The sequence below is a fragment of the Tenebrio molitor genome, chromosome X, assembly GCF_963966145.1.
Source record: "Tenebrio molitor chromosome X, icTenMoli1.1, whole genome shotgun sequence".
Classification (NCBI taxonomy): Eukaryota; Metazoa; Arthropoda; class Insecta; order Coleoptera; family Tenebrionidae; genus Tenebrio; species Tenebrio molitor.
In genome coordinates, this window is record NC_091055.1 from 10,349,020 (window position 1) to 10,372,660 (window position 23,641).

At 33.6% G+C, this 23,641-nt stretch overlaps 2 protein-coding genes across 4 annotated transcripts in view; both read left to right on the top strand.

Moving 5' to 3' along the window:
* Nucleotides 1–1,530: 1,530 nt before the first annotated feature.
* Nucleotides 1,531–4,354, top strand: morgue (modifier of rpr and grim, ubiquitously expressed). 3 transcript variants are annotated; one of them, XM_069060718.1, is made up of 8 exons: nt 1,531–1,732; nt 1,851–2,061; nt 2,116–2,238; nt 2,741–2,933; nt 2,985–3,160; nt 3,206–3,646; nt 3,698–3,821; nt 4,216–4,354. In XM_069060718.1, exons 2-7 carry the CDS (start codon nt 1,936–1,938, stop codon nt 3,809–3,811), a joined length of 1,173 nt encoding a protein of 390 aa, XP_068916819.1. In that variant the 5' UTR covers nt 1,531–1,732; nt 1,851–1,935; the 3' UTR covers nt 3,812–3,821; nt 4,216–4,354. The 3 variants fall into 3 exon arrangements, with proteins under 3 accessions (XP_068916819.1, XP_068916818.1, XP_068916820.1); XM_069060717.1 differs by lacking the exon at nt 4,216–4,354 and having other exon boundaries at nt 3,698–4,077; XM_069060719.1 differs by lacking the exons at nt 1,531–1,732; nt 4,216–4,354 and having other exon boundaries at nt 1,742–2,061; nt 3,698–4,077.
* Nucleotides 4,355–13,742: 9,388 nt separating this feature from the next.
* The window catches only part of LOC138140244 (metabotropic glycine receptor), a 139,172-nt gene continuing 129,273 nt past the window's right edge, over nt 13,743–23,641 (top strand). Inside the window, exon 1 of the mRNA XM_069061103.1 lies at nt 13,743–14,976. Within this exon, the coding sequence (XP_068917204.1) occupies nt 13,953–14,976 (1,024 nt within the window). The 5' untranslated portion in view covers nt 13,743–13,952. The remainder of the gene's footprint in view (nt 14,977–23,641) is intronic.

Here is a 23,641-nt window from a genome sequence, read left to right on the forward strand (position 1 = left end):
TAATTATCGGTGTTATTCTTTGCTTGCAGTTTTACCGTAGGTCAATATTGGACAAATATGAAGCTTTACAGTATTTAAGGGACACACGACTGTCTGGTGACCCCTATAAACTTAAGGTAGGTTGGTGTAAATAATGTGTCAGTGATACATTCGAGGGTGTTTTAGGGCTTGGAGAATATCCCAGATAAATGAATTTTTACTGTACAGTAGCAATATTTATGTACAAAATGTCTACATCATTTATGTTGTTTAAATAAATATATTAAAAAAATATACAAATGTGTTTTTACTTGAGTTCCAACATCTATCTAAAATGTCATGGTGAAGTTACTAATATACATTTTTTAAATTATTATATGAATTACATTATAATGGGTTTGTTTGATGGAATTTTCATAAATTTATAGTATCAGAAAGCTAATAGAAATATACCTAATGTTTTGTCTTCATTTAAACACTTGTTGGTTCTTTATTAATAAATAATGTAGCAATGAAACAAATAACGTCATACCTCATTATTATTGTAATTTTTATTCTCCAATGAAGTTATTCTAGGAAATAAAGAAACTAAAGAAAGACTGAAATGATCAGAAAACGTTTTTGTAGATTTTTATATTCACGATTCAGTATGAAGTACTGTTTGTCCCATAATTAAGGTCTGCAATATATTAATAACTTCAAAAATATATTTTAAAATGTTCAAATACATGTATTCAATTGGAAATATATTTATTAAATATTTAAAAATATATCTTTTTATTTTTTGTATGTAGGACCTAATCCATTATACAGGGTTATTATAAATGTTTCTAACATCTAGTTGCCGTAGCGGCCCATCTAAGTAAAGTGCACAACCACCTACGATGTTAGAAACATTTAACCCTGTTTTACATTTTTGATTTAATTGTTACGTTTAAATATCATGTCTCATGTGCAATGGAAGTGTAAAATATTTATGCAACACTCAATACAGAAATGTAAGCGGTGACGTGACAACTTCTAGGGTGACAACATCTGACGGAACAGCGTCAACACGGACAACATTTTTGGTTTTTACTTTTTACGTATGTACTTGTAAGTAAAAAACCAAATATGGCTGCCATTGGCTCATAGATTGTTTATAAAATAAAAAAATCAAGATTTTGAAAAACCATATTTCCTTTGTATATCAATCATATATCCTACATTTTACTTACATTTTTTGCATTGATTTTCTTTTGTTTTTGAACACAGTTGTTACGACATAAAATTTAAAAAAAAATTTCCTACCAAGAACACCAAATTTAATTACGTTAAACTGTTTATTATTTTACATTAAATATTACCTAGACAAACTTAGAAAAATTATATCCTACTATTTAAAGGCATGATATTCATCAACCTTTTTTTTTAATTTCATTGTAGGTATTAAAGAACAATTTTTCAAAATGTTTTTCGTAAATACATCTTTTCATCTCTTTACAATTCATAAATTACATTTTAATTATGCTAGAGTCCCGTTAAGACTTAATGAAAATTTTTAGTGTCAGTATTTAGCGTATCCTTAGATTCCTTAGCTTAATCTCATCCCAAATCCATCTTAGTTTTGGTGACTGTCCCATTGTTTTGGATGTGTCAAGTTCAGCTGTCAGTAAAAATGTTGTCATGGCGGTTAAACACGACTAATTATTACAAAACATCTCCGTAGTGTAATCTAAAATAATCGTCTATTTTTGAGGCAAAGAACGATAACGTAAAGATTGTTTATGTCCTATAACATAACCTCACTTTTTCCAGAAATTTTGACAATTTTTACCAATTTTGCCTAATTTTTCGTACCATTTACACCACTTAAAGTACGATTATTTCAGTAATCTGCACTCGCGACATCGCTACAGTAAAATGGTTAGTAGATCTGTTTACATGTAACTGGATATTGGAAACAGAAATAGAATCATGCCGCCGGAGGATACTTTTGCAATTTGCGACACTTTTTCTGATGGAGATTGTCTGAAAAATGGAGATAAGGAGAACCATTTAAAAGTAAATGGTTACAGAACCAACCTATATGTGATTTTATCAGTAGGTTTTGCAATTATACTCATTTTCTTTTAATCAGTATGGTGTGTTTTGCAGACATCATGTTACACTTGCAACGGTTATTATGGACCATGTTTTGAGGATCCAGTCTGTTCAACATGTCACGCTTTTCTTTTCCCCAACACAGCTCCAACATTGGAGCGCCCTTTAACATTTGAAGTATGAACATTTAATATTATAATTTAATAATCAAGCTTTTTTCGTCAAGTATAGTTGCTCTAGGTAATGTGAAGGCCAACAGAAAAAGTACAAAATCAAAACATTTATTTTGTTTGTAATTGAATGGCTGCTACATCTTAAAAAAATACTTTGAAATCTTACATCAAAGGTTGATTTTTTCTTAGTTTTTCTGTTAATTTCATTTTGAGGATTTTTTTTAATGGATACTAAATGTACTCATTGGTTTTATAAGTAACGATTATTTGTCTAATTTACATAATATTCTGACGTTACCAAGAGACAAATTATATTTTATAGACATATGTATTCTGATAAATTTATGGCCTTAATTATTTTATTAAATATGATGTACAAAATTGTATTGATTTATTTAATATGTAATTAATATTGTGTGAAATATTACATATGTGAAGTAGTAATAATGATATTTGAGAGTAACATGTATCTGATGTAACATATATGTCTTGTGTTGCTATTACAGAGGTCGAGTGATAGCGACTCTGGAAACGACGAACCTGTTGATAACAGTCAGGAGAGCATGCCAACTGTATATGACGAATTAGTAGGAAAAATGGCTCCTGTCCGTGTTGACACTTTAGCAAAAGAATTACAAAGGTTATCTGCTGTAACGCACCAGTATACTGACATGAACTTAGAATTGTTCCCGCCCGAAGGTGGTGTCGCTTCACAGATGTATCAACATACTAATCAGACTGAAATTTTAGTTCTCATGCACATGTTCCAGTACTTGGATGAAATTTCTTTGTGGAGTATAGGTCAGGTTTGTAGTAGATGGCGCGAGATACTATTTATGTGTGTAAAATTCGAACGTTGGAAAGATTTTATCCGGTTGAGGTGGCCTTTGCTGCCTATAGACAATTATGACCAAGACTGGTATGAAGTAAGTTGGTTGGTACACGTATTTTATGCATTACATTTTGTCTAGTTGTATACAGCGATGATGCTCAGTTCGTGTTGTTTGAAATGTGTCAAACAAATGGCCGCTCAAAAGTTACCACCCCATTGGGAGGAAAGTTCTTGGCGAAGACATCGCCTCAGAACGGAGATCAAAGCGATGAGAAATGACCCTCTGGATGGAATCGAAGCGATGCCGCTCGATGTTAATTGTTGTCACTGGCAGGCCACAATTGAAGGACCAGCTGGAAGTCCTTACGAGGGTGGTTTATTTTTTCTCTACATTCAAGTACCAAGGTCCTATCCTCTAGATCCCCCGATTGTTAGATTTATAACGAAGATATTTCACCCGAACGTGTCAAGACACGGCGATATTGGTATCGATTCTATCCACCATAATTGGTCATTGGCACTAACCATCAGTAAGCTCTTGATTTCCATACAGTCATTGCTCACAGATCCGTTTTGTGATGTACGATGTTCTACTGTAACAACCCCAATTGCTCACAGGTTAATCTTGTAGGTTTGTATGGAACCGGAAATTGGAAATATGTATTTGAAGAATAGAAAAGCCTTCGAAGAACAAGCCAAATTATGGACTGCTCATCATGCTATGCATGACATGTTACCACATTGAAACCATTTCTGTAGGCAAACATCAACTTGTATTCTTATTACATATTAGAATTTCTGTTTTGTTACAATTTTTTTCAATTTTAATCAGTTGACATTCCAATTATTTTTATGCAGTTGATGTTTAGTTGTGTTGATTTTGAAATTCTTTCTTGAGATGTGAAGAAAGAGAAGAAAATGTATAACCAGTGTGAAGTAACATTATTATTATTATTAGCATCCCATTTTTGTTAAGTCCTTTACTAAAACTTCCTAATATAGATTTACCATTCCTATGATTATAATTATATATTTATTTGGACTATTGTTTCTAAAAAGGTTCTAATTTTTGCGTCAAAATTAATACATATCTTGCATTGATTTTTTTTTTTTTTTTTGAATACAGTTAATTCTGATATTGTGTTGTAGATGTCTCCACGATATTCCAAATCAATTCTCTATTTATTTGACACCCGAAAGCAGCATGAGTCCAACCCTGGCGGATTCATCTTCAGAATTCTCGGATGGATCGTGTAATGATAAATAAATAAATACTATCGAAATAAAACACTTGGTTTTATTAACATAAAACATTTTTATTATCGAGCTGTCCTTTTTTATTTACATATTTAACACTTTTTTGGTGTTATTACATTTGACTGAGCAATTCAAGCAGACCCGACTAGCTCTGTACAAATATTGTTTTTATTTTTTGCACAATTGTACGCAGTATTTATTGATTTTGTTTCGTAATAACTGACTGGAAATTATAGATATGCTTGTGAAAAATTATTTGAATATGTCTACTTTAATGGAATTTCCGCTGTATGAAATACAATTACTTCCGGTACAATACTGTGCATTTGAATCAGTCCACGTAGTGCTCCAGGATGAAATGTGATCCGCAATAAACATAAAAGTTAACATCAGTTGCACAAAAAATAATTAAAACACAGGCTATGAATGTAAATGTGGTCCATATTGTCAAGTATGGCGTAAAATAGAAGAATTTTAATTGTAATTTATTGTAGTGTGACTGTCATGAGTTGTTAATTTTTTTTTTGTACCTGTCAGCTCAAATTTATTTAGTTTTAATATTTCAGGACATTTGTATGTGCGTTTACGATCAACAAAATTTGACGGATTTGCATATTAATACGATAAATTGCGAGGTACAATTTTTTTCTTTTTAATGTCAGTAGTGGGATCCCTCTACGACTGTTTTATTTTTTTGGTGATTTTATCTACCATAGTTGGTAGAACACTAGGCGACTAGGCCCGCCAGTGACAAAAGTTTTTTTGGTCCAACTTTTAAAGGAAGTAATAACATGTGACTGCGATCCTGCTTCCTGTTTTTAACACGGTAATCTACGGTGTGATCAAGAATGACTGAGTCTGTTGTTACAATGAAATTTTAATGTCGTCTCAAGTTAAAAAATTCAGTCAGCGCAAATTACGAGACAAAAAACACCAGCACTTTTCAACTGTTTCATTGCCAACAGACTCAATTATTGTTGATCACGCCGTATTTTGACTTTTGAGTTTAGTATTTAATTTTGTCTTTTATGCCTTCCTCAAATCAAAGGGTGCCAACCAGTCAGAATATATATTTTTATATACAGTGAGAGCCAAAAGTTTGGAATAATGCAAATATTTTCTTGCACTCTATATCCTGTTCACGTTGGATTGAACATCAGTGGTGCAAATCGTACAGGTCAGGTCATTTGCACCACTGATGTTCATTCCAACGTGAACAGATATTACCTGGAGCAACCTATCCGGGTTCTTTTTAAAACACGGACAGGTCAATTTTATTTTTTTTTAAAGAAACATTTTCCTTTAGTTTTATTTTGCCCCTTTTCCATTTCCGCTCAATGACGTCATCGCCAAATTTTTTAAGTGGCAATCCCTAATTTTTCTTACAGATTTGAATAGACCATTAAATTCTGATGTATACCCATGTACTAGTAGGACCTACGACCTTTGGCCTGTGGTTCCTGAGATATCCATTTTTAAGCTTCTTTAATAAGAAACAAACTAAAACCACAAATTACGAATTGTTGAAAAGCATAAGTAGTAAAATATTTAAAATTGACAGGTCAAAATGTCGAACGCATTATGAACCAAGTTTTGTGTGGATATTTTCCAGACTTTTCAATGTAGTTAGTTGAAAAATCAAAAGTATAGAAAATTTTCTTTCGTTCCTGTTACTTAAAGAGTTTCTTGAGAAATCGATTTATTCATCAACTCTATACATAATGTAACGCAGAATCCATACCATGTAAAATCTATAAAAATATTTTCTTGATTGTTTTTCTCTAACAATTTTTATTGTAATAATTCAATATACGTGCGATCAAGTCTGCTTGGTCGTTGTTGTACGAAAGTTTTCCAGAATTAGCTCGACGATGTTAAAAAATCGTCACAAAACTTTTCCCATTCTTCATTTTTTAATAGACGATATAACACTAGTAGATTTTTTTTGATTCTTTAATATCTATGTTTCGCAAATTTCGAATTAGTTTCAAGGATGTATGGTAATAAATCAGAAAAGAAGATAAAATCTCGTACGTAATAGGACAGCTTTCAGTATTGATACATATTTGTGGAATTGAAATGATGAAGTATAAAGGAAATGAATTTTAATTCAACAAATTTTAAAACGTTTATTGCAATTTTTCATTTGTTCCAAAGTGTAACACATTGTTCCGTTTGTTTAGAATATCGTTTAAATTGAATTGCTCATTTTGAACGTCAGATAACTCGTAGTCTCGTAGACAATTATAATTTTATAGATAAGAGAAATATTACGATTATCGACAGTGTTAAAATTTTGCGGCACATTTAGAACGCATGAGAAAATATACTTTCTGAAGTTTCTTCTCAAGTGTGGCTATGATGAGGTAAAAATAAAACCTCGAAAACTTAATAAAGCCACTATCACACACATTCAGTTCGCTCAGTCGCATCTTAGAGAGTTTAAATGGGTTTTTACCCGGAAATTATATTGTAATATACTCTCCGTTGTTAGCGGATACAGTTCTCTTTAATATAATTTCCAAACACTTACAAAGCAGTTTGTACCAGACAAGATACCAACTAGTTCATCACTTTACATACATATATCGTAACAGTATACCGGGTGATTCAGATTGGTATTCGCGCCCCTATATCTTTTTTATTTTAAGAAAAAAGTATAGCAAACCATATATATTTGTAAATCGCTTATAAAACTACAATAGATGACGTTGTCAAATCTTCTCTACGATAACATATGTCAAAGTTAAGACAGTCAAGTTTTTTTTTTAAATAGTACATTATACATTTCTTAGTCTATTCTTGTAAACCTTTTTTTTGTACATTTGAATGTGTAAAAAAAGTTGTCACTTGCAATAGGAAAAAATCGAGAAAAAAAATAAAATATGATTTAATTTATTCGAAAGTGTTATTTTCTAAAAAATGCTAGTTAGCCATGGAGACAATTGAATTTTGACATTAATAGCGTCAATTATTGAAGTACCTTCATTTAAATAATTAGCTATGTTATAACCTACATTTAAATAAATAATTATGATATAACATCTGGCTTCGAAACCTAACTTCTTCCTGACTATACCGCTTTGAATGCATACATGATGAAAATATTGGGTGATTCAAAATGATTGTGGCCAAGTATGGCAACTATGTACGAAAATTTATGTGGCAACTGTGTGAATGGGGTAGAGTTGACATTTGTATGACATTTCATAAGCGTGCATTTGATTTTTTCAATTCCATTACACATTGATTTGACAACTTACAAAATTGCGCGACTATGAACTGTCAAGGAAATGTCAACTCTACCCTATCCACACACTTGCCACGTAAATTTTCGTACATAGTTGTCATAATTCGCCACAATCATTTTGAATCACCCAATATGTTGTTGAATTTTGATAGTGCATGAATGACATGATGAGTCTTGGGAATCGTATTCGAATTATTCGAATATTTGAATAGGTGAGACTATGTAAAATTCGAATGTGTAAATTCTAATACATATTCGAATAAAGTAAATTTAGGATGTCAAATAATTTTATTTTTTGGCTATGTAATTCTTAAAATAGTGAGATGCAGGGAACCAACATAACGCGAATTTAGCATAGTAAATTCAGTATGGATTTGGTATTTGGTCCGAGTCTCAGTTTTCTGGCCGAGGCGCACCCGAGGCTTGAAAACAAACAAGGTCAAATCATTTTATTTTTTGGCTACGTGGTTATCTTGTAAATAGTGACATGCAGGGAACCAACATAATGCGAATTTACAAATGTTTGGCTTACTAGCTCTTTTTAGAAAATAACGCTTTCGAATAAATTAAATCATATTTTATTATTTTTCTCGATTTTTTCTGATGTAAGTGTCAACTTTTTTTACACATTCAAATGTAGAAAAAAAAGCTTTACAAGAATAGGCTAAGAAATGTATAGTGTACTATTTAAAAAAAAAAGTTGACTGTCTTAACTTTGACATATTTCATCGTAGAGAAGATTTGACCACATCATCTATTGTAGTTTCACAAGCGATTTACAAATATATATGGTTTGCTATACTTTTTTCTTAAAACAAATAAGATGTAGGGCCGCGAATACCAAACTGAATCACCCGGTATAAGTAGGTTCCCGTATATTACTGTATTTTATTGATTAACAAAAAAGTTATGTGTATAATTTGTGAAATTATAAACACTAGTGGATAGTGTTTTAGATAATGTAGTTCCCAATAAACTAAGAGAATAAAAGGAATACTCTTGTTACAAGTTTATGAACAATACTAGTCGTAAATACAACTACAAATCAAATCTGTCAGATGGCTCCGTAATGTGAAGTAGAATAATTGATGTAATGGGTGAAATAGGAAACATCTTATTCGGTTCAAATTACGGTGGTAAAGACTACTAGGAGAACAAATAGAAATAATTTCCAAGTGGTATTTTTAGTAATTCCGTCTGTTAAGCTTCGACTAGCTCCGTAAATAATTAATATAAAACTCATGCTTATTACTCGATCGACACGACTAATGTCTGGTGTTTGTTAAATTAATATTTAATTTGATGAATAGTGTAGAGTTGGCGTAACTCTAAATTCGAGGTAAAACAAAAAGGCTTACCAACGAATTTTTTATATTGCCAAATTATACTCATTTTTGATGTAGAAAGGGTAGAAGTTATGTTTTGTACCCTTGATTTTAATTTCATACGTAGCGTGTGAGATTTAATCTGCGTACGTACGTTTTTAGCGTTATCGCGCGTTTAATCGAAAAAGGCAGCTTTACGAAACAGAGCTGATTTAGGCTCCATGTTTGCAATAACAATTTTTAGTGCAAATTCAAGCTTCTGCGGTTAATATAACACTACAAAATGAAAAAAATATTTTAAATTTTGACAGTTCGGGGAGTTCTTTTCGTTCATTAACTTTCTAAACGGTTTCAGATTTGCTGAACCTTTAATTGAATTTGTGAATGATTTATTCGACACACAACACGTTTTCCGAATGTTGCTCTTGTTTCGGTACTCTCTGAAAACAATTTCGTCATTTCGTTGATTTATTTTACTCACTTAATTAATAATTTTGGAGCTTTCTCTTCCTAAATTTATTTGTAATGTTATCGCATTTAATTACCACATTATAGTGTAAACGTTCAGAATTTGTTTCTTTTTAGATGTGTGCTACCACCGTTATTATTTCGTGTGTAATTTGATATGAATCGCTTTCGAATTATCTCCACTGTACTTTTATACGAATGAAATCGTAGTTTTATCCACGTTTTATTTGTCGGTGGCGATTTCACAGGTAATTGTTAAGTCTGGAGGTTGACCTTAAGAGCCCCTTCACATGGTACGATTCTTTTTCCCGGACAGCGACGGCGCCGTGTCGGTGGTATGGGGCAGCAGTGTTACCATGGTTGCAGCAAACACACTGGGCTCGATATTTAAGAGTACAGTTTCAATAATATTAATTAATTCATTTAATTTATCTGATTAATTCCGCAACAATTATTTCCCCATAGCTATGAACAATATTGTGGTCGGCGAACATTTAAAACAGTTCATCATTTTTTAAATTATTTTTAACAGTTAGTTCCTTCCAAGTTTCACTTGTTGAAAGAGCAATCTGGAATAATAATGGAACCTTTTCTCCGTAACTTACTGATTTGGGGTTTCTAATTAAGGGTGTATTTATTAAATTATTATTACAGAGAAACCTCTATAATGCCGACACTCTAGGGAGCCAAAGTTTTGTCCGTACTGAGATGTGTCCGCATTAAGGAGTTTTGTTAGAACATTTTTGAACTATACAAATAGTTCAATGACAGGTGTTGGATTAAATAATGACCAATATATTTATTTGTATAAAATATGTCAGATCCAAACAATATTACAATCTCACCTAAGCAGTTGGCAGATGTAAATACGGGGTCATTATAAATGTTTGTAACAACTAGTGGGCGTAGCGGCGCACCTAAAGCATAGCGCACAGCCACCTGCGATGGGACAATCATTTATAATGCCCCTGTATTTTTTATGTTATTCTAATTAAGTCACGGTTAGTTTTTATTGGAACTTATGTAGAATGCACAAAAAGTTTTACTTATTAATTAGTTATGATTTTATTCATGAAATTTCAGCAATAATTTTCATTAGGAAATTTCGTTTCATAAACTATTTAAAAAATTCAGCAATTTTATACCGGGTGCATTAAAATTCGCGGAACAACTCAGTGGGACAATGTCAACTCATCTTGGGAAATTATGAGAAAAACAACAAAAAAAAAAAAGATATGGGGGCTTAAAAGGTGCAGATTTGACCTCGTTTATTTTAAATATTAAAAAAGATTTTGACCATTTGTTTTTTATTAGCCAATACTAGGTATAATAATTCTGAATGTTTGTGATCAGGTTTGCAATTACATATTTACTTCATTATTTCCAGCATTTGCAACAAGTGATTTTATGTCGGTTTTACCTAAAAGAACGTATGGCAACATGGCTTCGATTTTTCTTTCTTATTTCCATGGATACAACAAAAATGAAATATTTGCAGACTATTGGAAAACATAGAATGTTTTAATGTTGCCACATTTAGTGTAACAAATGTAGTGTACAAAAAAGAAGATTGATTTTTTTTTTACATTTTTACCTGATATTTTAATGACTACTTAACAACGTACTGCTAAGCTGTTTCGCGAATTTTGGGGCACCCGATATATTGCAGTGACACTTATTTCCGTTGGTATTCACACTACGTGTTATACATATTCATATTATTATTGAATGATTTCTTCCATTTGAAATAGAAAATTTTGTGTTTTTGGCCTGTCCAAACCAGTTCCGGTGGCATAATATTTCGCTTAATATTGAAGATACGGTGATGGTTAGTGGCTCGTTCGATTCGGCTCATTCTCCTGATTAATTTGACGTACAATAAGTTAATATTAAGTTCGCAATATGCGAATTATGGAGCCTTAAGCTTGGCCTCGAGGCTCCCTATATTACGCTCCTAGCGGATAAAATGGCGTCGTCGAGCTTCCGCCATTTCGGATACAGCTCATCGAATGTTACAATTTAAACCTGATTTGAATTGAATTAAGAAAACACATTTTTTCTGCGGAATTTATAAATGAAAACATGTTTTACATTTCTCCCTGTTTTAAAATAATCATGGACCAATAAATGTGAATTGATGGAATTTTTTCAGATCAACTGTCTCAGATTTGATCCGGACAGGATAATATTTGACAGAATGAAAAATGTTCGAACTTTTACACTTTTTGCTGAACAAGGAACTAATATTTAAATTAAAATAGGTGGGACAAGTGGTGAAATGTAATTATTGAAGGAAAAAATAAAATTCCGTGAAACAGAAACAATAACTTTTATTCAATATTAATTTGCGAATTATTTTGGAATTGCATTAATTAATCCATTATCACTAAATTGTTCGTGGTCATTTGACAGCGGAAAGATAATAAATACACAAATAAATATATAATCAGTAATCACTGTTCCCAATAAATACGCAATTTCGAAATATTATTTTGCTCACCATGATTTTGATATTATCAAAATTTATATTTAAAACTGAATTTTGTAATTCTGTATTATTAAATAGTGTAGAATTTAAAGATTTCTAACACAGGGATCGTGAACTGAAGACAGAGTTTCACATGTCGTGCAGTTCAACATATTTACGAGTCGTAACTGTTCACGTAGTTTTCGTGTTTGAAATAATTTTTTTCTCACCGCGGTAAATAGAAAAATGACATAACTAATGCAGACAAGGTTGAATTAAAATGGAAGCTTTTGTATAAATTATTGCAGCTGAATAAAATGCTATTATTTTCTGTACGAAACTGGCAAAATTTTATAATAATTATGTTAATTTTATTTATGTCAGGTGGAGTTACTGTACAGTAATTTGGAAAATTTATTTTGCAATAATAAAACCCTCACAACCGAATTAGCAGCTCCTTCATAATTTAATAATGAAGCCATTAGCAGATAATCAGATTGTTCTTACTTTCTTATGATTATATTTCAAACAAAAACAACACTAACTGTTTTATAGCATAATAATATTTGCTAGTATTATTTGGAAAAATGTTTTGTTTATAAATTATCATCGGTGAAAGGGAGGTCGAGTCGTGTCTCAAAACGTACATTTTAAATTTAGGAATGTGAAAATATTCTGAAAGAATTAGAAGAATGTTCTCATCCGAATATACATCCCACAAAACAAATATTTTTGCTCGTCTTTGTCGTTGGTAAATAAATGTCTTACGTAAAGATCGAAAACATTCGTGTTTGTCTGAAATGTGTTTGAAATCGTTTCCTTTTTGAACTCGTAGAAGAGCTAAAAAGAAAAATTTGGAAATACGCTTCTCTGAAGTTGTAGTATTTATGGTGGAGGCGCCGCTCACAGCTAACAAATTCTGTACTCCTTTAATTTATGCTATAGCCATATAGTTTATGTTTAAAAGTTCTGTTTTTGAAAATGCGTTAAAGCATTTTCAATATGTTTACATTGAAGCTGCATAATTAATTGTGAATAGTAAAATGTGATGATGCAACGTCAGGTGAACAATATTACGATGTTTTGTTAATGGTTAATTAAAATATTAATTGTTGGTTATTTTTTGAGTCGAATGTGCAAATATTTTAAAAATACGTTGAATTATAGAAGATGGTTCAATCAACGTCAATAAATGAAGTGAATTTTTGTTACGCTTGTTAAGTGGAATTAAAGATGAAGCAGATAAGTTTCCACAAGTTCGAGTAATTTTTATTAATTTGACTGACGTCTAGTCTAGATAGAAATCTGAGACTGGAAAGCTTCCGAATAAAAGTGCTGCAACAGATTTTTTATTTAAAATAAAATTTATGCCGTGTAAAGTTAAACAAAGCAGTAAGTGAACTTTATGTTAATTTAATTTTAGCATATGTGGACACTCTTCAGTGTAGAACTAAAATTGAGTTTGTTGGATGGAAGGTTTGATTTGCTTTTAAGTCTTTATTGAAATTCTGTTTTTGCGGTTCGAATCAATCTCTCGTTTGTTGAGGGAGGGCCGTGCTTGCGATATTTGTCTGCGCTTCATATTTTGAGTGTCGTGTGAAGGACAGAAAAGGCATTTTAAAAATGAAACGCGTGCACTTGTAAAGCCCTAACGCACCAGCGCAACAGGTCTGTTCTGGGGGTGCGAAGGCCTAGACGGCGACGTTCTGTCTGTCGTGTAACTTGACCGAGTCTTTGGCAGTCGTTACAAATCTAAAAGTACAAGAACACTTTCGTTATAGATGTGAATTTGAGTGACAAGAAGCAGACGCGTGCGCGGTTGTCGCATCTTGTAACCAGGTGGCGCGCTCGCGAATCCCTGCATCCTGGAGCCACCCCCGCAAGAACACTAGTTCTCTGCCGGCCTCGCAATCGCTCGGACGCGCCACCCCCAGCACTCAGACGCGTTCAAATCACGCCGGCGAGAATCACAGTTGCAAAAAAATTCCTCCAAAGGAGGGGAGACCTCCTCGCTGCTCGTATGGGTACTTTGGGGTAGTTTACAGACTTTTGAGAACTTTGACTAACTTTTGAAGATGTCGTGTCGCTGTTAAATGTGTACTTGTCTGACATGTAAATTATGGTTGTTTCGACTAGTCGTAGTATGAACGTATTTCTGTTGTTGTCATTGTTGTTGTTGGTCGTAGAGGAGACGGCTTTGGAGGTTCAGAACATCAGGCACGGTCGGTCGAGGACGCGCCTGTTGAGAGGACGACGTCACGGTGAAGACTCGTCCGTCGACAAGTCGGGGTTTGGCCGAGGGACGGAGGGTCCTTTCGGTGAAAATGTAAGTTTGTCCGGGAAAAACCGGACTAATCTGTCTCCGGAGGAGGGTCAGAGCAACGCGACCAAATCCGGAAGGAAGGTGACAGTGGGCTCGAACCTGGGGAACAGCAGTTGGCAGCATGTGGACAAGAGCATGTTGTACATGGGCGAACGAGCCCTCAATCATATCGACAGCAAAAAGAAGAATAAATCGTCAGGAGGGTCGGAAAGAGAGTCCAAGAAAGGGAGCCCCGGAGAGTCGCAAGGGCACGACGTAAACGCGCACGGCTCATTCGTCGAAGGTGATTTCGACGAAGAGGTGGAAATATCGTCGGAAAAGGCAGCCACCGAGAGTGCTCGCAGCGGCCACGTAGACATCGTTACTCGTTTTTTACGCATCGTGGAGTCCCAGCATTTGTTGGGGGAGAACTGCACGGCCGGCACCGATTTGAATCTGGGCGAAGGAGTGGTAGATCGTTACGCACAAGAAAGATTCCGCGTCGAAGCCGATGTGGCCGTAAATCGAGCCAACATGTTGACTCGCATATGGAAATATGCCGACCCGGAGGTCGTTATGTCCGAGTATTTACTCCACGCTTCCGTTTTTTCCATGGTGGAGTTTGATAATGACATCTTCGCCGCGGGAAACTGCTACGACCAGTATCAGTACAAAGACTATTGGCTGTTCTGTCCGTACGCTTATCGTCTGCCCGAGGGGACCATTCTTGTCAAAGATTTGGCCGTCGAGTACAAATATCTCAGCAACACGTCGGAGTGGTTCTACATCGCGCGCAAAAACGCAGAGAACGTCATCAAGAACTACAATCAATTCAGCAGAGGTAAGTCACCTCTTCCGATAAAAATCTCGTTTAGGACCAAATTACAAATATTGCATCCACCGATTGGCCAATACGGATTATCTTATTAGAACAGACAGTTAATTCTCTCCGTATATTGGATCTGCGACGGAAATGTATTTCTTTTTACGAACACCGAGCTCCTCTTAATACCAACTAAAATCATTTTATTACAAATCGCTCTTGATAAGTTATTGCCGTGTTGTATAATGGAACACGAAGACCACCGGAAGATTTGACCTGATGTTCAGTTGTCCGGAGATCAATATAAGGACCGGCTTACTGTGAGTTACAGCTACGTCCTATTTGGATTTTATTGTAATCGACACCGATATTATTATATTCTGCTTTATCCAAAACTCCATTCCAAAATCCCATCGTTCACACTATATTACACATTAGACCTACATTTACGCAATTTTGACAAACGAAATTAGACGATGCACCTGTCAAGTCTGACAACGTTTCAACATATCTCAATTTATGGAAAGCGATGCCTTGAAAAAATTAACTAAATTAATCCGTACCTGTTGATACCGTGTTGATGAGATGATAATTTAATTTCTTTATGCAAAATAGCATTTTTTGCACACTCGCCTGGAAAAAGAGGCGAGCTTGAGCGTTTGCATGGAAAACATTTCCGTAACAACTAATTTACGATGAATTCCCATCGACTCTAATCTGTTAATAACATATTCCACGTTCATTCCCAATATCCCAGTCTATGTTAGCGGTTTTGAATTAATCTATATTCGAGATTTATTTTATAGTGTCCGATTAATTTAATTCTTTATTTGTCGGTACATTTTCTACAATGATCATTTTGTAATCACGTTTGAAATTTTAGAAATGAATATGAAAGCCAGTCAGTATTGAATAATCTTTCATGTCATCCTTGACGTCTATTGTAATAGGTGTCCTCGAATGCGTCCGCATCATCTAAGAAACTTTTTTGTCATTTGACTTAAAAAGAAATTCGTTCTGGAAGACTTCTTTGCTTGGCGACGGACTAAAAATCTCATAAATAAACTCCGTCATGAATTCATGATGCTTCCAGTGTTGAGGAAATTTAATTCAACCGAAAATATTCTCAAAAAATTATGGTGAAATTTTACAATTGTTGTTCCATACAAAAATTTGTTTATAAAGACATAGTCACTAATATTAATTTTTCACAATATTGTGATAGTTTCGAATATAATTTTTTCGGGCCGTAATTCTCAAAAAAGTCGAAATTTACAAATTTTCAAATACACTTTGTTAATTAGCGGCCCGATCGTCGATGAACAATAAAAATGTAACGATTTCAGAACTTATTAAAAAAAAAATTATAAATAAAAAATTGTGGTCAGTTAGTACGGTTCCTATATGAATGAGTCACCGCTACTAACATTTCACCGTGCTGCTGTCTCTTGGTATCAACATCAGCATCACTGTAATTTGTAAATTTAAAGATACTTTATGGGAATCTTAGTGTGTGGTTATTTATAATAATAATATTATATTATAATTAATTATAATAATAATTGATGGAGGTGGGATACGAAAAAAAAAGGTATGACAGACGTTTTCGATTATTTTATTTTTCACATTCAAATAAATTACAAAAATTTGAAATACCTGTATATATTTTTTGTGTCACAATTCTCAAAAATAATGTCCAAATTTACAAGTCTTTAAATGCACGTTGTAAATTAGAAGATGTACCATCTTCGATGAAGAAAAGAAACGTAACGCAAGAACAAAGAACAAAATAAGGTGAATGGTTTGAGAGGACAAAGGGAGTGAGTCAGGCCTGCCCGCTTACTCCCTGCTATTTACGATATATGTGCCAGATATGGATGAAATGTTAAAGAAAGCACAATCGGCGGGGAGTGTGGTACATAGAGAGAAAGTTTGGAGCCTGGGAATGAAAGAAATGATCAAGAGGTACGTGAGGAAGAAAAAGCTAGAAGTGAATGCTGTGAATACGAAAATGATTGTGTTCAATAGAAGAAAGAGGAAGAGTGAAGAGAATGAGTGGAATTGCGAAGGAACGAAAATAGAACAAGTAAACTAGTTCAAATACTTGGGTTACACATTCAACGAAAGAGCCACGGATAAGGTCCATATCAGAGAGATAGTGAGGAAAGCAAATAAGGTAGTGGGACGTGTTTGGGGAATAGCAGAGAGAAAGTGGGGAGGTGATTTCAGGAGGAGAATGAAGATGTTTGAGAGCATGATAGAGATTATGTTGATGTAAATGGCATAGATCTGAGGATGGAAGGAACAAGAAGATGTAGAGAAAGTGCAAGAAAAATATTTGAGAGGGGTGCTAGGAGTGGACAGAGAAACTCTAGGTTACATAGTGAGGAAAGAGTGTAAGAAGAATAGGCTGAGAGTGAAAGCGGGAAAGAGAGCGGCCAAGTTTGAAGACAAAATGGAAGGAAGGGAAGAGTGAGAAATACTATTAGAGAAACGAGTATGCCAGTGAAGAAGTGGAAAGGGAAGATGGATAAAAGTAGAGCTGAGTGAAAGGGATAAAGACACAGACAAGCAAGAAAGAAGGGAAAGAATTAAAGAATCCAGATACAATAGAAGATATGAGAGGTGTATGACAGGGGAAATTTCGGAGCATCTGCTAGAAAGAGTGCAAAAGAAAGAAAAATGATGGCGAGATTTAGATCTGGGAACGAGGAGAGAGAAAACGGGTGTTGGATGGAAGGAGAGGAAAGGAGGTGCACAACGTGCTATGAGGAGAGAGAGACAATTGAGCACATGTGGAATGGAAAGAGACGGCGAGAAAGGAACGCGGAAAAATACTGAATGAAGACAAGATCGATGAAAGAGATATGGACGAGGAGGGAAAGAATAGAAAACGAAAGTGGTGGGGGATAGAAATAAAAATGTATTTTTTTGGAATTGTTATTTTTATGTTCATGTACAGTAATTGTAATGAGGAATCCGAAAGCCTGTAGGGCAGATTAAAATATATGTATATGTAATGATTATTAATAATTAATTTAGAAAAATTAATAATTAATAATTATTATATAGTATGTTACAACAACAAAAAAAAACAAACAAACTGTGAACTGTGATGAAGTACCTAACGAATGGAGGTACATATCTGTGCAGTGTTTCAACAGTTCCGGCAAAATCAAAAATTACTTTTCTCGAGAACGGTTCCTATATGAATGAGTCATTTTTACTAACATTTGACCATACCGTTGCCCCTTGGCACGGTCCAATAACACTGCAATTCGCAGATTCAAGTTAGGCTATGTAATCTTAGTCTGTAGTCACGTGTAATCATGTAAAGCTGTGCCTCAAATTTTCGAAGATTTTGTTTTTCTTATTCAAATATTGTATTGTAATTGTTTGAAATAAAGATTTTTCAAATTTCAAACGATCAAACGTGACGATTTGAATTTTTTTTCCAAAATTGAATAAATTTGATCGTGAGGTAGTATATTTTTGTTTGGGTGGTACTATTATCTTTCCTCGATTCTGCTTTGCATGCGTGTAATCGAAATTCAAATTTGAACGGCAATTTTAGGTTTTGTTAACGACTTTCTTATGCAGAAAGGTCGCATCTATATTCATTCGGTTAGAAAACTGAAGTGGTGTTTAGGCTTAATGACAACGTTATAGCCGCTGTAAATAAGATAAGGTTACTCTTAAATCGTCGAAATTCTCGCGTTAAAATCCCTCGGTAACAACAGAAGTTATGTTTTGCTGAAGTCACTCCTAAGGGTCGGGGAGATTACTTTCGCTAATCTCTAAATCGATACTCCCCTATATGAATTCCAATTAAAATTAGCGTAATAGTATTTATTCATCAGATTTCAGAAATTGTGTCATTATTTTAAAAACGCTTTATCGGCGAATCGCGTGCGAAGAACCATATTTGTCATGTTTATGCTAACCCTCTTCTCTACGGTTGTAGAAAAGCTTATCTCGATTATCGTTCACTTACGTATTAATATCTCGGTACGTAATCTATTCAGATTTTTTTACTGTTAAAAATTCACAACGAAATTTGAGGTTTTGAATGGGTTTTTGCACATCCCCTAAATAACTTCGGGTCGTGCCGCTTGTAAACATCTTTTCACAAAAATATTCCCACAATGAACGGGTTCTATTTTAAACATTTCCAAATAAATTTGTGCCGAGTCCGAATGTATCGCAAAAATAGATCTCCCCCGAAAAGTCTGGGGTTTCTGTTTGTTTAGGGCGGTTCACACAAGTCGAAACAATGCGCGGTTTCAATAGAAAATTGGTAATTATTCAGGCATAGTTGTGGCTATTTAGGGGGAAACCCCTCAAGCAAAATAATCTTGTAACTTAAAAACGATCCTAATTAATTGAAAAATGCACTAATCTAATAATGGCAGTAAAGATTCGCATTATCGAAAATTCCTTTGGGAAACCATAAAAGTAGTAAATATTGGCGAGTCCTTGTCTAATCGGCGTTTTATTCTTCATTTGGTACAACTATTTAAAATAAATGCCACGCATTGATTTAAATCGCACCGAAACATCTTCCATTACAGCTTTGCCATAAAGGCACCGTTTTACGACTGTTGCTTAGTTGCGTTTATTTTTGTAAAGCAACGATTGAAATTGTCGTCATTTGAGATAAATTATTTCGGTACATTTATGGCGGATGCGCCGGGTCCCCACCAAGCACTCTCATAATTTTTAATAACATTATTAAGTGTGAGTAATACGATCGGAATATAGATTTTTTTCTCTGGAAAAAATTTCCGACGGTTTTAGTTACACGAATAAATCATTTCGCGTGATTCGTTTATTGACTTTGTAATCAGTAATTCCTACGTTAGGCCTGTGCTAGTTTATATTAAGTCTTATACGTCCCTGAATATTTTTTGGAAGTGGACAATTATTCAATTTGTTGAATAATATTTACGTTTTCAATCATCTACACACCTAGACATTTTCGGTGTGGACAAAATGCAAGAAATGCCATTTTTCTGGGGAATTGTACGAAATGTCAGAGCGGCGCAATAAAATCATATTTTTAAACTCCGGAACGAGATAAAAGGTGTAAGTACAACTTCACGAATTTATAACTAAATGTGGGAATTTAAGCATGTGAGTTGAAATGTTCTCTTTTGCAAACTTCCAGATATCTTGTGTTTCGTCCAGATTTTATTTTATTACATTTAGACGTAAAGTTCGGAGAGTTGTTTCAAGTTAATATTGAACAAAATCAGAAACACTAACAACTAAATCTCTTAAGAATCTGGTTCACTTTAATTAATGATAACGACTTTAATATTATTTGAATACGCTTCAATTTAAGTTTTCTACCTTCAAATGATTGAATCTTATTTCAGACAGCATTCATCTATTTCAGATACTTATAAATAAATTATTGTCATTTTTTTTTTACTTTGTATAAATATAAATAATTAATTTCATAATTTATGCCAAAGCTGCAAGTTATTATGCTTTCAATTATTAATGTTCATTTGCGTTTAAGAAACAATGGTAATGTGGGATGTTTCATGTTTTAGAGAGTTTACTTAAATTTGAGATATTCCTTCCTGAATAATTTTCCTCGTGTTTGAATAAATTTCACAGATCTAACTTACAATTTTAGTGGATATTTTTACACTGATAGGGGTTAGGTAGGCTTGGTTGAGTATTAAGCTTATTGGAAAATTCTATTTCCCGTTTCCCTCGGAAAGATATGATAGTGTTATATCGACATATACCACCTACAATAATTTAAAAAAAATCACCGTAAAAGAGCAATTGGGTGTGAAGTAATGTACGTATTGTACTACAGAAGAATTATGGATTTTTTAATTTGTTTTTTGAAATGTACTTTTATTGCTAAATAAAATCTCTCTCGGATAAACATGTTTCACAAAAGGGTGAAGCACCGACAATATTGTTGTAAGGGATACTTCAAATTTACATTATCGACGGGTTAATTATACGTAAACATTTTAAGCAAAATTAAAATCTTTGTCGCGTAAACCGTAAACTCATACAAAAAAAGTAAATAAATACGTTATCATCCCCTGTGATTATCAGCGACTGGGGTAGAGGTTTTTATTTCGAGGGGTAACGGATATGCGAGCTTTGCCTTTTAATTCAATTTTCTCAACGCGTGTGCCCAAAAATTAAAAATGGGCGAAGTCTCTTTAAAGACTTTAAAAAACATAGGAATTGAATGAGACTTTTAAATAAACTTTTAAGAACATTTTATTTTGCGTCCTTATATCTAGATCGTAAGATTTTTAGCCTGATCATGTAAACAAAAAAAATCTCTTTATGTTGTATTAAAGAAAAATCGAGCAAATATTGTGAGCGACAGTTTCCGACAAAATTTCATATTGAGATGTTGAAAGTGCAGAAATATTGAGATGTCTTAATAAGATTCGGCAAACATAATCTTTTAAAGTAGTATTTCATTTCGGCGTCAAATTAAATGAGTTTTTCGGAAAGGACAAAATGAATTTTATTGGTAATAAACGAACTAATTCTAGTCGATTGGTCTAAATAAAATATTTAAGCGATTGGTGAAATTTATTGTTTTTTTTTAATCAATAAAGTAACTTGTGTAGATAAGAATCTCGTGCGGGGTCAGAGAGCTTTAAGGGGAAAAATCATGCAATGCAAATCACACATTAAAATGCAAAGTAGCAACTTTTTAAGTTATAAACACGTTAGAAGCAATTTTTTCTCTGTTAACTCAATAATTCAGTTAGCGTTTGTCCTGCGGCAAAAAAATTATGTCTATTCCGTCGTCTCATGTAGATGTAATTTGCATTAATGCTACTTAAATGAGAATAATTAATTCGGAAATCTGTTGCAATTTATGAATTTAAATTGCAAATTCCCCGTTATTACAATGGCTCGGTAGTGGAGTTCTTATTTTTAATTAAAGCGGATTAGTCCTTCCTTTCGGGATTATTTTCGGAATCGTTTCGAATTCATGTGTCGGGATGGGTCACGTGTCATCTCTTTCGTTGCTTCAATTTTCAACTTTTCCCTGTTATACGATAGTACCGGAAATTTATAACGCAGGTATTGGTTGGGAAGAAATATGACATGGCGACGTATGATACAATGTGAAAAGTTGAAAGTTTTTTATATTTATTACCTCATTTTATTTGTGGAGAGCAACGTATCAGAAACTTTCTCTCTCTACATATATAGTTTATAAATTTCTTATCTGTGTTAAACTGTTCATCCGACTTTGTAGCAAATGCATCTGCGCCATTACGACCGACATCTGCACTGCTCCATATTCATAGTGAGTTCGGGCATAAGACATAATGATGTTAATGAACGTCATATTAGAGTTTATGTGTATGCGCGAACTTCCACCTGTTACTCCGCCAAATAAAAATGTACTGCCACACTACTGCCGTTCGAGGTATAGTGCGGCTATAGTGCGTCACCCATATATTAAAAACCCGACACAAACCACAGATCAGAACGACACTAATTTGCAAGTCAAATTTTTTAATACGTATTTCAGTTTGTAATTTTGTTAGGCCTCTGTTTCATTAAAGACACAACAATAAGTTAATGTGCACAAGTTTCATCTAATGGGAGTTGAAATTTACTGGCCACCATATGCAATTAACATGGATGAGGGTAACAATTCATAACTGAAACTTGAGTGGACCTGAATTTTGCGCGATTACTGCTAAAATGTTTAATCGTTGCCGTTAATAAAAATTTTATGTTCTCTGTTCTGCTACAATGCGTTTTTGATAACTTAATAAAATATGACAGGACTGATGTTTTTAGTGTTCCGTTCATTAAAATTATTTTTTTATTTGCGTTAAAACTTTTACTAGGGAATTAAATAGTATTTAGGTGGAATGCTCGCAAAAATAAATCTTTTAGAGTGTGCACTAAAAAATAATTCAATTTCGGTTAGTTGCTGCCTTCGTTATTAAGCTTTCACATTTTTGTGTGATTATAAGCAGATTTTAATAAAATTTATCTGCTTTAGCGGTATTAAATTAAGTTAAAACTGGTATAAAAGAATTAAATGCTCCTATAGGTATTTTAGCCGAGTTATAACAACACAGGAACGGTAAATATTTCATAAAGAATTTCAACCAGCCTGTTTCACCATTACGTTGCCTTATTTTTTCTTCAATACGGTATTTCTTTGATTTAAAAACTGTCGGAAAATTTTCAAATTATAAATTTTAAATCGATAGAAGCAGAATTAATTCCTGTTTCCGTTCTATCTAACTCTCCTGTCTTATCGTTAATGTATCCAATGACTCACGAATCTATTTTAAGAATGATAGATCATTCCCAAAGCTTTATATTTCTACCGTATGTTTCAAAACATTTATGATCAAGAGGGGCTGTGAAAAACAAGAGCATCGAAAATCTGTAGCACAGCTTTACATTATTAGTATTATTACACATAACCACAGACTAAGACTCACAGACTCACAACCTAACTTTGAATTTACTATTGGATCGTACTTACTGGACGGTGGCTCAGCCAAATTTTGGTAACGGTGACTCATTCGTATAGGAACCGTTGTCACACCAACACCATTTTTGATCTTCATTCATGATAACTATCGTAATAACGACATTTACGGATGTACTATTCAAGTTAAGTGATACGTTTAAAAATAATTTGTTTTTCATA